Source organism: Sycon ciliatum, chromosome 1, assembly GCF_964019385.1.
Source record: "Sycon ciliatum chromosome 1, ocSycCili1.1, whole genome shotgun sequence".
Lineage (NCBI taxonomy): Eukaryota > Metazoa > Porifera > Calcarea > Leucosolenida > Sycettidae > Sycon > Sycon ciliatum.
In genome coordinates, this window is record NC_088643.1 from 84,415,873 (window position 1) to 84,428,551 (window position 12,679).

At 46.3% G+C, this 12,679-nt stretch overlaps 1 protein-coding gene across 1 annotated transcript; it reads right to left on the bottom strand.

Annotated features, from left to right (window-relative positions):
- Window positions 1-1,139: 1,139 nt before the first annotated feature.
- LOC135805979 (START domain-containing protein 10-like) lies at window positions 1,140-9,121 on the bottom strand. Its single transcript, XM_065320100.1, has 7 exons — window positions 8,543-9,121; window positions 5,718-5,865; window positions 5,265-5,368; window positions 4,479-4,593; window positions 3,113-3,165; window positions 2,267-2,377; window positions 1,140-1,748 (listed from the first exon to the last, which is right to left on the bottom strand). Exons 1-7 carry the CDS (start codon window positions 8,717-8,719, stop codon window positions 1,554-1,556), a joined length of 903 nt encoding a protein of 300 aa, XP_065176172.1. The 5' UTR covers window positions 8,720-9,121; the 3' UTR covers window positions 1,140-1,553.
- Window positions 9,122-12,679: the final 3,558 nt, after the last annotated feature.

Below are 12,679 nucleotides of genomic sequence, written 5' to 3' on the forward strand. Positions count from 1 at the left end.
GACTCGAGACGCAGACTAGTCGACTGTGAGTTGAAACCAAGTACATGTGCATGATTTTTGGCATACTCGTAGACTAGATCTACATGTACTCCGTTCGAGTGCGTGTACAGATGTGCCGCCCAGAGAGCCCTCGCAGGCCAAAATGCAAAGGCAATACAAAGGTAAAGACAAAAAGGGGCAAAGCAATACAGACTCTAGAATACAGAGCTTGTTATTGTGTCCACACACTACATTGTAGGCACACAGATAAGACATAGTGACTGTCACTGTGTCACTGTCAGCCATGGTACGGTATAAAATGTTAGGAGTGCTAGTAGACCTACTAATTGTAACGGTAGTAGACTAGGAGAACACCCAGATCCAGTTATCATGGTTTACCTATTTTGTAAGTATGATTGTACTCTCGGTAATGTAATGCAATGTAATAATGACTATGATTGTTCATTTAGCTGCATGTCATCAAGAGTACGATCATACTCGTACTTCAGTACTAAACCAGGGCAAGCCAACTGGAACTTAACTGTTGTGTATCAGCAAGGTAAATTTGACTAATTTCTGTTGGGCATCGCTGGTTGTAGTACAAAAGGCGAAAAAGTCGGAAAAACGCACGCGAATTTCCCGTTGTCACCTTATACATAATATTATATGGGACCTTGTATTTCGCGCGGCTTTGAACTTTTGCCATGGATAAATCCGGAAATTGCAAAAAATATTTCAAAAAGTCCTACGGAGGGCCGAACGTAGGAAAGCGCTTTCTTTGACGGAAATCGGTAGTGAGATTTACGTATGAAAGTTGCCCTCGCTCCCCAGCGCGTACAACACTTTTCATACGTAATTACGTAGAGCAAAACCTCCCTAGTATTAATCCCTATTACGTATCTAAATCAGGAAGTACTAAATACATGTACATGCCCCATGGTATGTTACTACTCGCTGATCTCTGAACGCCGCCGCGGGCATGGAATCTACATCGTAGATCTACTCTCGGCTTCAAGCCTAACCCTGCACTGCACAGCCTCGTAATGCTGGCAGTAGCACTTTGAAGTGCCGGAATCGGTCCTGCACGGCCGAGACCGAACTGAGACATGCCGTGAAAAAAAGAGATCTGATGAGTCAGGCAGCTAGCAACAGTCAGCATGTTTAGGATAGTGTGGACACACCAGTCGTTTCCAAATGCATGATCTGTAATGGTACGATATTATAATAATCCAAAAATTACCAAAATCCAAAAAATCAGGCTTGAATCCTATGAAATAAGTTATGAAGGCCATGGACCTAACATAGGACAGTCAGACGATACATGTACTTGAAAACGACAATAGACTATGCTCCGTGATAGATCATGGAGTGAGTTTGCTGTGGTGAACATTGGGTGATATAATTATACAATTTATCTGAGGAAACATTCAGTAACTCAGGCGCTACATGTACTAAAGTAAACAAGGCCACCGTTGTTCAGTACTACACTGACTGACGGTACCGATGCTGAAAACGTGACCGAGCCGCCGCAACGTGAAGAATAGTGATAGTACTCTAGCAACGCCACTGTGAGATCAGATGTCCGTCTCGCCGTCATCGTCATCCGCACCATTTTCCGCCGTGACTTTGCCGTTCTCCACGACGTCCTCGTCTGTGACGGCATCCACTGATGTGCTCTGGACGGGCACGTTCATACCTTGCTCAGCCGTGGACTGCACTAGTAGCTTGCCTTTGCTGTCCATCAGCTCCACAGACAAACTAGATTGATACTGTAATACCCGTTGAACACAAACACAAACACAAAATACACAATGAAATGAAAGGGACTGTTGAAGGCAGCCGGCTGATCATAGGCGGGAAGAATGTTGATAACCATTAGATGTTCCCGAATGCCTTGAGAGAGATTCTGATCAACCTGTCTTACAAAGGCCGTGCCTCTCCTTTTTCGTTATTCTTGTTATTCGACATATTCGTCCATTTTGGTCAGCGAATCCAAATAAAATCAACAACAACAACAACAACAACAACGTATTGGCGATGGTGCCATCGTGAGAATAAAGAATTCAACAACAACAACAACAAAGTGGTCCAATTGTTTCGGAAAAGAAGCCGAGCACTTTTCAAAGGTAGTGCCCAGGCACTGATAGCCACGGTGACTAAGAACTTCAGTAAGAAGTACATACAGAATCTGACTAGCTCCAGCACTACTGAAGGTTCACGGTATTTGTGCACACTGGTTACACTCTGGCTACACAGTACTGCAAGGACCTGCTCTGACTTGACTTACATCTGGCAGATCATCCTGACAACTTGTCGCTAGCCATGGCTTGAATTCAGGATGGTTCTGAGCCTTCCAGTCACCATATGCCTTGCACGCTGAATGGATCTTTTCGCCAACCTATACCGGTGCACAGTAGAAGTACATCAAATTACCATGGCTACTGCTAGCATCAAATCTACAAAACATGTTATACTTTGATATGGGTTTTAAGTGATGGCGCTAGAAGTCAACAAAATTAATAACGACTTCTGGGACAAATAGGATTCACCGCCTTGGATCCACCGCCTGACCATAGTACAATGCCTGATGGATAGGTACTGGCCCATGTTGCTTTCTTCTCTACCAGCAGTGGGTTCGCGGCAGGGAGGGCTCAGTCCAGTCACTACCGGTGGATATGTCTCCCAAGTGTAAAGGAAAACCACCCATACCCGATCTGATCCCTATAAAACATTAAAACAATATCAACACAGCGTTGCGATACGTTGCATGTATAATGGCCTTCCAACCTCTGTGCACGTGCATAACATGATAATTATGTCACACTTGATTTATCATGGCGCGGGTAAGAAATATCGGAAATCAGAATAGAAAGCCGTTTTTTCAAACGCCCACGCTATAACCGATACCTACTGTATCTTGGTTCAACTGAAACGGGTGCCTTCACCAAAATGCAAAAAGGTTCTTTCCCATTTGTATGATCAAGTGAACCTGTAACTTACTCCTGAAGCAGGGACTGCTCACGAGAGATACTGCTCAGGTGCAAGTAACTAGTTTGTCACGAATGGCATGGAGCTGGCACCACCACTACCAAAAGACACGCGGTAGGACACAATGTGGTGATAAGGTTCTTACCTTGGGCACTAGATGTATAATGGATTTATTGATCAGAAAGGTTGGTATGTACCCTGCAGCGAAAGGAATACACAGAAGGCAACAACAGTGCCATCGTTCCCTGCACATTGCAGCTACCCCTGGCGCCACTTGTTGCAAACCCGCTGATCCATGAAGCAGACTCGGATGATGATTTAAAAACACATGTCTTTAAACTGTGTCTAGCCTTCCCAAACAATTACAAGAAACCTCAGAGCTGTCAAGCCCAGGAGGCCTTTGTTACTACAGGGGCATAGGCCGGGCTGCCTTCAAAGTACGGGTTCCCGTCTATCTAGATTTGGCATGCCTGATATCAAAACTGCACAGTACAGTAGTCAAACACTGCTGTACTGGGTGATGAGCACATTGTCAGAATCGCGGCCTGGCCAGTCCGGCCATGCATGCCATGAACCACTGAGTTAGCCCGGCCGGCTTTGCCAGTGAGCTTGATAGTGAGGAGAATGGCTGTGCCACACAATACATGTAATTAATCAAAGGTAGATCTTTCTGTAACTTGAAGAGAAGTGGGAAAACATATGACCAGGGACAGATGAAAGCGGGTGATAGGCTGCAGTTAATATCTGACATTTGACACCAACACGCATTCCTAACACTACAAACAGGCTCCAGTTCCATTTGTAAACAGAAGCAAATCAACCCAACTTAGTACACGCACAGGCACATACACACACGACACACACACACACACACACACACACACTTGTTGCTCACTGCCAAAACTGGTCACGTGGGTCTCCCCGGGAGAGGGGAGAGAGACTCAAAAGGAATCTTGGAAAGATGACTCAATTGGCTATTGAACCGCCCAACGGCCGACACCCCCTGAAATCCCCAAAACTCTGGGTGGACTTGAAAATGATCCCACTTATGGGCTCACCACACCTCAGTAAGTGGGTGAGGACAAGGTGCAGAAAAGGATTGACGGCATCAGGGTATCCGTCCAGGGATCCAACTGCAGTTACCCCTGCCCCCAGTGAAGGTAATACTTGCTACTAGTGTGGGTGGCCAAATCAGAGTGGATCTGATATAAGCTTCACTAGCACCATTGATTACACAAGAGTTAATCTAGCCAGAAGCAGTCCATGGCTAACAGGTATGTATACTTCAAATAGAAAGTATATGAACCCTGGAACCAACAAAGGTGGCAGGTACAACATTACACCTTCAAGCAGCCGAGCCCGTTGGCAACAGCCCCAACACAGTCAGGCATATGTGTACCCACCAACCGAACTAGCTGGCCGTGACACACACACGCACGTACACACACATTATTACAGGAGATGAGCCATACTAGTTTAGCTAACTCAGTAGCAATGCTCTTCGGGCCTACCTTTGGGATCATTGTGCGAGACATAAAAAAGCCTACACCCTTTCTCCAGAGGCCGAATTACATATCCAGAGAGGAAAGAAACAGCGCGTACAAAGCCAGCTCTAGGGGGCATTCTCTGCAAGCACGGAAAGATCCACACAAAATCAAACAAACAACGTGAAATGCACCGGCACAACTGCTTCCTAGAGCACCATACAAACAGGCAACACACGGCATACTTTGAAACACCTGGAACTATGATGCAAGGCATATGAACATGCAAGACCTGGCAACATAGATACGCCGTAAATCAAACCCGGCATGCAACTCTACCACGCACACCTCAAGCCGCCCAACGCCCATCGAGTACACTAACAGGCAATACTATTATGTATACACATCAGCCCGGGTTGTAGGGTAAAAGACTTGCACAGATGAGTATTACCGAAATAATAATTATCATATTCAGCAAGCTTCGACACCACACCAGTCAACCAACTACAGTCGGCGCGCTCAATGAAGCCCAGATTCATGAATAAGTTAGTTAGTTGTCTGCACTAGTGCACACATGAGTGTAGCGTCCAGTGTCAAGCATGCGGCTTCCTCTAACTCTAAGCAGCGCCGGCTGTGCTAGCATCGGATCATGGCCTGCCAGTATCTATTGTACACCAAGTAATGTGCAAAACATAACCATCTGGAGAATATGAGCAGTTACCATGGCAACTGTGAGAACCCCGGCGAGAAGGCATAAATTGCCTGTACATTTTGTGAAGCAAAAAAAAGCAGACGTGTGCATGAAAGGCTCACCGGGTGCGTAAGCGAGTGATTGAAGATGACGTACTGCTCTGGACTAGCTCGCCAGGACCGTGTGTTGACATAGTCCCGGTTGTCAAGTGGCGTTGGCCATCTCACTGCAACATACCGAGCAAAAGACAATGGTCGCGATTATTTATTAAATTCTTGACTGAATGCAGTTAATGGGATTTTCGGTCTTTGACCACTTTGTGGTGTGTCTGATCTACTCACCGCCGCTTTAGGAGCTGCATCTGTGCCTTGATCCTAGCGGGTGGTGGTATTCCTATGGATGCGGAAAACTTTCTCTTTTTTTTCAGTGACTGAAGTCTGACACCGAACTACAGACTCGCACTGCTAAGAACTCCCTATGTTCTCATCAGTGCATGTGCAACAACATGGATAGGTTCTCTGATTCCTGAATGAGATAGAGCAATGGGCAGCATTAGAGCGTGGAGTCAAACTTACTCGAATAGTATCCTATATCGTTGTTGGCGTCTAGGCGACATATCTCAAATCCATCGACCATGTTCTCGTCCCAAACCCGTCGGTAGTATGGGTCATGGAGGACATCGTACAGAGTGGTCGCTTCCACATCCGCGTAGTCTATCCTTGCCTGCAGGACAGGAACAGAGATTTCAAAAGCTCTAAATGCCACTGCCACTATGCAGTAGACGAATATTTACTGAACGGGTAACTGGTTCTATGGCACAGCACAAAGCAGGGCAACAAGGAGAAAACCAGAAACCTCACCTCATGGTATAGCAGAACTCATGTGAAAGAAGTTCAACAGGCACATACCATGACATATACAAGTACCGTATTTTCCGGAGTATAAGCTGCACCCCTTTTTGGTGGGTGAATTTTGCGCGTTCAAAGTGCGACTTATACTCCGGAAAATACGGTACATGTACATGCCGGAAACAGAAGGCAGGCAGCTCTGTGAGCTTGTACGTACATAGGCGTACAAATGATCTGCAATGCTCCATGAATGCCTTACTAGTACATCATGGTGAGGAATCCCAGTAGTGTACTTGCGTGTACATATTGCGATTACTTAGTAATGTCTGTCCCCGGGGAAAATTGCGGAAAAAAATCGCAAAAAAACGCGGGGAAAACGCGGCATAATATGGCATAATTTGCGGTGAATTTGCGGTAAATATGCGGTAAATATGCGGTGAATAATATTGATGTGCGGCAATTTTCAGTGAGTATGTAGTGAAATCAATCAGCTACAAGTCTCTGGTGTAAGCACTCGTCATATTTGAGTAAAAATCCGCCACGATGAGACGTTGCTGACCGAACAGTGCACTGTGTGTACGTGTAGTGCAACAAAAAAGTTCAAAAAACGCGGGAAAATCACGGAAAACGCGGAAAAAACGCGGCCGCGGAATCGCAATTTTCCCCGGGGACAGTAATGTGTAGTACTTAGTAGTTTTGGATAAAAATGGAGGAAGGACTGAATATCAGGATATTACGATAGTTATGACTCATCTTGAACTGTTGAATGTCTCAGTACAGTACTCCTTGTCAGTACTGATCCGAGTCCTTCCCTTTTTCTTTTTTTTTTAATTATCCGGCCATGATGGCATTGGCTCACCATCTGAGTGCAAATTACTTAGTACTTATTCAACTATTCCACTGTACACGCACATCATCAGTGTTGTACTCTTGAGTGACTGTATGCATACAAGGTATCATGAATATTGGCAAATTGGTAATGTCGCGGTAAGCTGACCCGCTGTGCATTGAACACTGGTACAGTAATGTATTCCGGCTGCTTCATGCCATGCCCGGGAACAAGGTAATTCAGTCAATGATTTTTGTAGCAGCCGGAATGGTGTTGCTACTTTGGGCTGATCACGACCTGGCATACAGAGCCTACGGACTGCTGGGAACCACCGGCCTTGAATGCAGGACCCAGGTGCACTCGTATGTGCCCTCAGGTGCTTTCCATTTTGAAAAGGGCAGCATATCCGTTAAGAGGAGGGATAGCGCACACTACATTAATTGTGTATCCTTTAGCGGGACACAATTTTAGCTTTTGCTCGACACATTGAGACATGTACGGTGCACCGAGGACATGCATTTAAAAATTGATTTCGCTTTTTTAAGGCTTTTTAGGCTCTAATCAATTGCTTTTGATGCAAGGTTGGCTGCAAGCTCATGCAACCAGCCAAGGAGACACTGCATGCACATTCGTGTTTAACATTTTCACTCCTTCACATATCTCATTTTCTGGTTTTGCAACATAAATGTAAAGTGCATTTTGTTGACTGATAGATACGCCTTGCCTCATGACTGCCGTAGTCTGTCAGAAACTGTATAAACCCAACACACAGGCTCTGCTGGATAGTTGACCCATAACTTCATGTAACCGTATGGCGAAAACAACTTACTAATACTAGTGTACGAAGTAGTGGTTGCGACTTCGGCGATGACTTGTAAGAAAGGGTTTGCTCCCCACACCGGAGCTCGCGCTATTCCGCCGACTTTACTTGACACTTGACTGACTCACGACTGCCATCCAGAGCACACGAGAAGTCCATCGAACCTTCGACTCGGCAAACCTGCAAGAAAGCACCACTCCCTGCTCAATACACAGTGTTTCGGGGAATTCACCCCTCATCAGTTGAGCTGGAGAGCACTATATAAGTGGTGCTCTTCAGGCACAATCTTCCTCAGCCTACTCAAGCTCAACTGATGAGGGGTGAATTCCCCGAAACACTGTGTATTGAGCAGGGAGTGGTGCTTTCTTGCAGGTTTGCCGAGTCGAAGGTTCGATGGACTTCTCGTGTGCTCTGGATGGCAGTCGTGAGTCAGTCAAGTGTCAAGTAAAGTCGGCGGAATAGCGCGAGCTCCGGTGTGGGGAGCAAACCCTTTAATACTAGTGTGTACACAATATATGGCTGGTATGGAGGCTATAATGGCTGGATGCTATATCAGTATAATATGACTAGGCTAGGCTGGAGGCTCCCACAATCTGGACGTATAAGTGCTGCCTTGCTGCTGAACTAGTTACTTCACACTAAATCAGTAAATGCACCATGCCATCACCCTGGAGCTTCTCCCTACCAGTAGTGGTAGTAATACTATGACCTCTGGTGGTGCTAAGTGGTGCTTGTGCACTACTGATTCACAATACACATACACGTACATGATTGTAATCATCACAAAGGCCCTCGAGAGATAATAGATTGTGCACCTTTTCAATGTTTTTACCCAAGCGCTGTGCATGTGGCCCCTAGCTAGCTAGCTATCAATAATATTATCATGGTTTCCCCAGCATTTACCTTCAACATATTGACACTTGATCCCTTTTCCTGCCTGGTCCATATTCCAGAATCTGGTCTGTCCACCTTCTGCTCCCAGCCTTCGTCACTATCCGTCAGTGCCACGAACCGCTGATATTCCTCCTCGGTAGCGGGCTGAGGGATTACCTCAGCGGAGGCACTATCTTCACTCGCCATGCTTCAGAACACACCGCGACGGTAATAAAGTACAGGATGCGAGAACAGAGCTCTGGGTAGAAATCTACGACAGGTGCGTGAAGATAATTATTTGCCGGCCGCCACGCTACGGCGCCTACTGCAGTCTAGGGGTATTCCTGTTTTCCGAACTGCCCGTTCCGCTTCGCGTCCAGGGATGGGATTATGCACTTCTGCGAGAAATCCTACGCCTATGGTGATGGCTATAGTGCTCCGTGTTCGCTCAGCTAGCACAATAGTGTGGTGAACCTGCTTCCTACGTAAGCTGAAACTCGCGAGAAACAATCAGAAGCACCACACTCATAGATTCTACGGCAGTACGGGTAGATCTACATGTGTGAAACAAAGAAAGCTACACGCGCGGATATGTACTACGATTTTACTTGCTGAGTTTGCATTCCACAAAAAAAAGAGGTAGATATCTTCTTCTGCTTTTTTGTTGTGTTGCACGTGGCACTTTGACTTGGAGTTGGAGTCATGTCAGAACTAGCCAGTACTGCATGCATTAGCCGTATGCTCGTACAGAACTAGTATTATTGACTGGTTCGATGGTTGATGAAGCCTGTTGGAGCGTTGCTGACGCACAGGGCCCAGGGCTAGGGAGGGCCAGGCAGCTGTCGATGTCAAGACAAGGCGCGTCACAAAGCAGGTGACACACTACTGCCACCGTCACTAGTGCCGGTACGTATACGGTATTAGGGTACATGTACATGACAGTGCACTACTACTAGTACTAGTAGCGACTTCAGTCCAAAATTCTAAAATCGGAATTAGGGCCAACAAATTACACGACTGGAAAGAGAAACCTCTGCAGAGCACATACAGAAAATTTCATGGGTATATCTTGTCCCAAACCGGAGATATCAGGCCCCAAAGTTGGTATGCAATCGTTGGAGCCCATGTATGCAGAGCGATGGCACAAAAGTGGGCTTCTCGGACCTCATGAATATCATGCATACACAGTGAATGTATGCGCGATATGCGGGTTTTTGGAGGGTGACGGAGAAACCGTCGTACACATAGATGTTGGACGGGACGTGCTCTGCTTCGATGCCGATGGATTGAAATAATCACCTCCTCACTGCTCAAGCACCTCCAGAATCTTGACGTGAAGAACATAATCATTACTAGCGGATTTACAAGCCAAAGGTCTGCTCGCTCCGTCACGCAGAGCCCGTCAAAATAGTGCACTCCATAGCCGACTTCAGCCGCTGCGCACAAATTCTTCAAACTGCTAAAAACGGCTACGGGGGAGAACCTTACCATGAACCCATCTAAACTAATTCGAGGGCTCTGAACACGATGGTGACTCGGTCATTGACGGGCAAGGTAGCTGAGATGCCGAAAGTTTGCTTTGAAAACTAAAAATACGGAGCGATATATCCAAAAATCGATGACTCTTGACATGCGACACACCGTTGGAAAGCTATTCATGTGTGCTTGACCATCGTGTAAAAATCGAAGGCGCCAGATACAAGAATAACGCGTAGGCAGGCGTAGAACGTCAAGAGAAAAATTGTTCCGTGCACGCCATGCTTGCACCATACATTCGTACGACGAAGGATTTCTGCCTTTTGGTCACGTGATTGAAGTCGCTACTACCAGTACTAGTACTACTACGTGCTAGTGTAGTACTAGTAGTAGTGCTAGTGGGATAGAACCAACGACCTGTCAGTGCAGTGCCACCTTGTGACCTAGTACTAGTACTGTACCTGGGCAGTGGGCACCGTCAAGTCACTAGTAGTCTTGTAGAATCTACATGTAGCTGAACGTTACCATGGTTACCATGGTAACGTGGGTGCATACAGTTGAGTAGTACTGTAAGACATGTATATATAACGAGGAAGCAAATCTAACGTTTTAACGGATGACATTTCTTTGTCATAATAAGATCCGTTGAGGCCGTACTGCTTCATATACTGTGGATATGGCAGAATACTGCAAGATCGTTAACATATCTTCTCGTTAACCTATGAATTTTGGACAATCGTTAAATTTGCGACTCGTTATAATAACATGTCTTACAGTATCTGATCAGGTGCCATGCCACGTACATGTAGGTCTGATCATGCATTGCTACCAAGCACGTACATGTAGGTCTGATCATGCATTGCTACCAAGCACACGTACATGTAGGTCTGATCATGCATTGCTACCAAGCACGTACATGTAGGTCTGATCATGCATTGCTACCAAGCACGTACATGTAGGTCTGATCATGCATTGCTACCAAGCACACGTACATGTAGGTCTGATCATGCATTGCTACCAAGCACACGTACATGTAGGTCTGATCATGCATTGCTACCAAGCACACGTACATGTAGGTCTGATCATGCATTGCTACCAAGCACATGTACAGTCAGTACAGTCATAGAAGACTCCCTTGCCAAAATAGTCACAGTATTAAAAACTCCCGGTCTAATCCGGACTCCTCATTATGCAAACATGAAGTGTGAATCGGGCGTCAAGCACTACAAATACGTGATGTACATGAGTGCATGTAGTCGGCAACAACAAAGGGGGTCAAATCAACCTCAAGAAACACAGCCTGCGAGCTTTGCACGAGGGCAGGTTACTACAGGTTACTACAGGTAACTACAGTAAAACCTGGCGTAAGCGACCTCTGGGTTTCGGCACCACCTGCTCTTGACGACCGTTTTTCCATGCACCGACAGCTCTGCACAGACAATGTTGGACCTGGTTCTACAGACCACCTGGCTTTAACGACCGCTTTTGCTTGCACCCTGGCCTGGGTAGGTCGCTTAAACCAGGTCTTACTGTATAGCAAAACTGCCCTAATCCGGGCACGTCCGTGTACCGGGCTCAGTGTAGATCCTTCTTTTGCAACAGACGCTCTACCCGGAGAAATGCCAGAAAGAGGGTGGGAGCGTTGTACCAAGAGTCCGGGGGATTTTGGACTCTTGCTTATACATGCAGGCCACCATCAGAACCGTGCATAGTCATGTCACGTGTGTTGAAACTTCCTAACTGGAGGGGGGGGGGGGTGGGGGTGGATCGAAGAGAAGAGAAAGAGGGGAGCAGATAGGATTATATTATCACTAGTACATGTACTTCAAAGAAGTATGTACATTTTAGAGGACCACGATCAGCTTATCATCGTCCCCGGGATGATCAACACGTTGGTAATGGCTGGGTCTGGACTGCGGTAACGAGTCACTAACGATACTCTTGTACTGATGGTGGCATGGGGTTGTGCTGTTTGCTTTCTTACAGAAAGTGTTTGACTGATTGATTGGTGAATTTATAGTCGGCATTACATAACTGCCGGATTCCATTATATTTTTGTAGTTGTTTTGGAAGTTGTTCCCTTATCTTGATTCAGTGTTGAGCTCAGCGGCCTATTCTTGTGTTCCATACTGGTATCACGGTCACTTTGGAGCTTCAGCACCGATAACCTACCCAATATTGCACTGTTCACACGAATACAATATTTTCGGCAATACTGGCCAAGGCGCTCACTGTAGTTTGCAAGCCCTAAAAATAATTTACCCGATTGGGAAAAAAATCTACTGAAAGCCCTGAAATGACTCGTGGCGCTTATTTCAGGCAGGCAGTAATAAAAGACCGGCCCCAGAAAATACGGTACTAAACTTAAAGCCAAAACAGATGATAGGGCTGAAACTGATGGGCCCGGTCCCTTGCCTTTTTCCCCTGCTATTGTGATCCAGCATGTAAGGCTGTGTTTACATGAAGCGTTTCAACCCGGGTTGAGTTCGACCCGGGTCAGATTTCAACCCGCCATGTGCATAAAGTGAATGGCGCGTTTACATGACGCATTGCGCTTGACCCGGGTTGAAATTTCGCCCCGGGTTGATTTCAACCCTCCCCCCAAGGGGAGGGTTGAAATCAACCCGGGTCAAGAAAATCGTACAAACGTACTTCTGTGCGTATCTCGCGCCAGGTTTGAACAGCACTGCA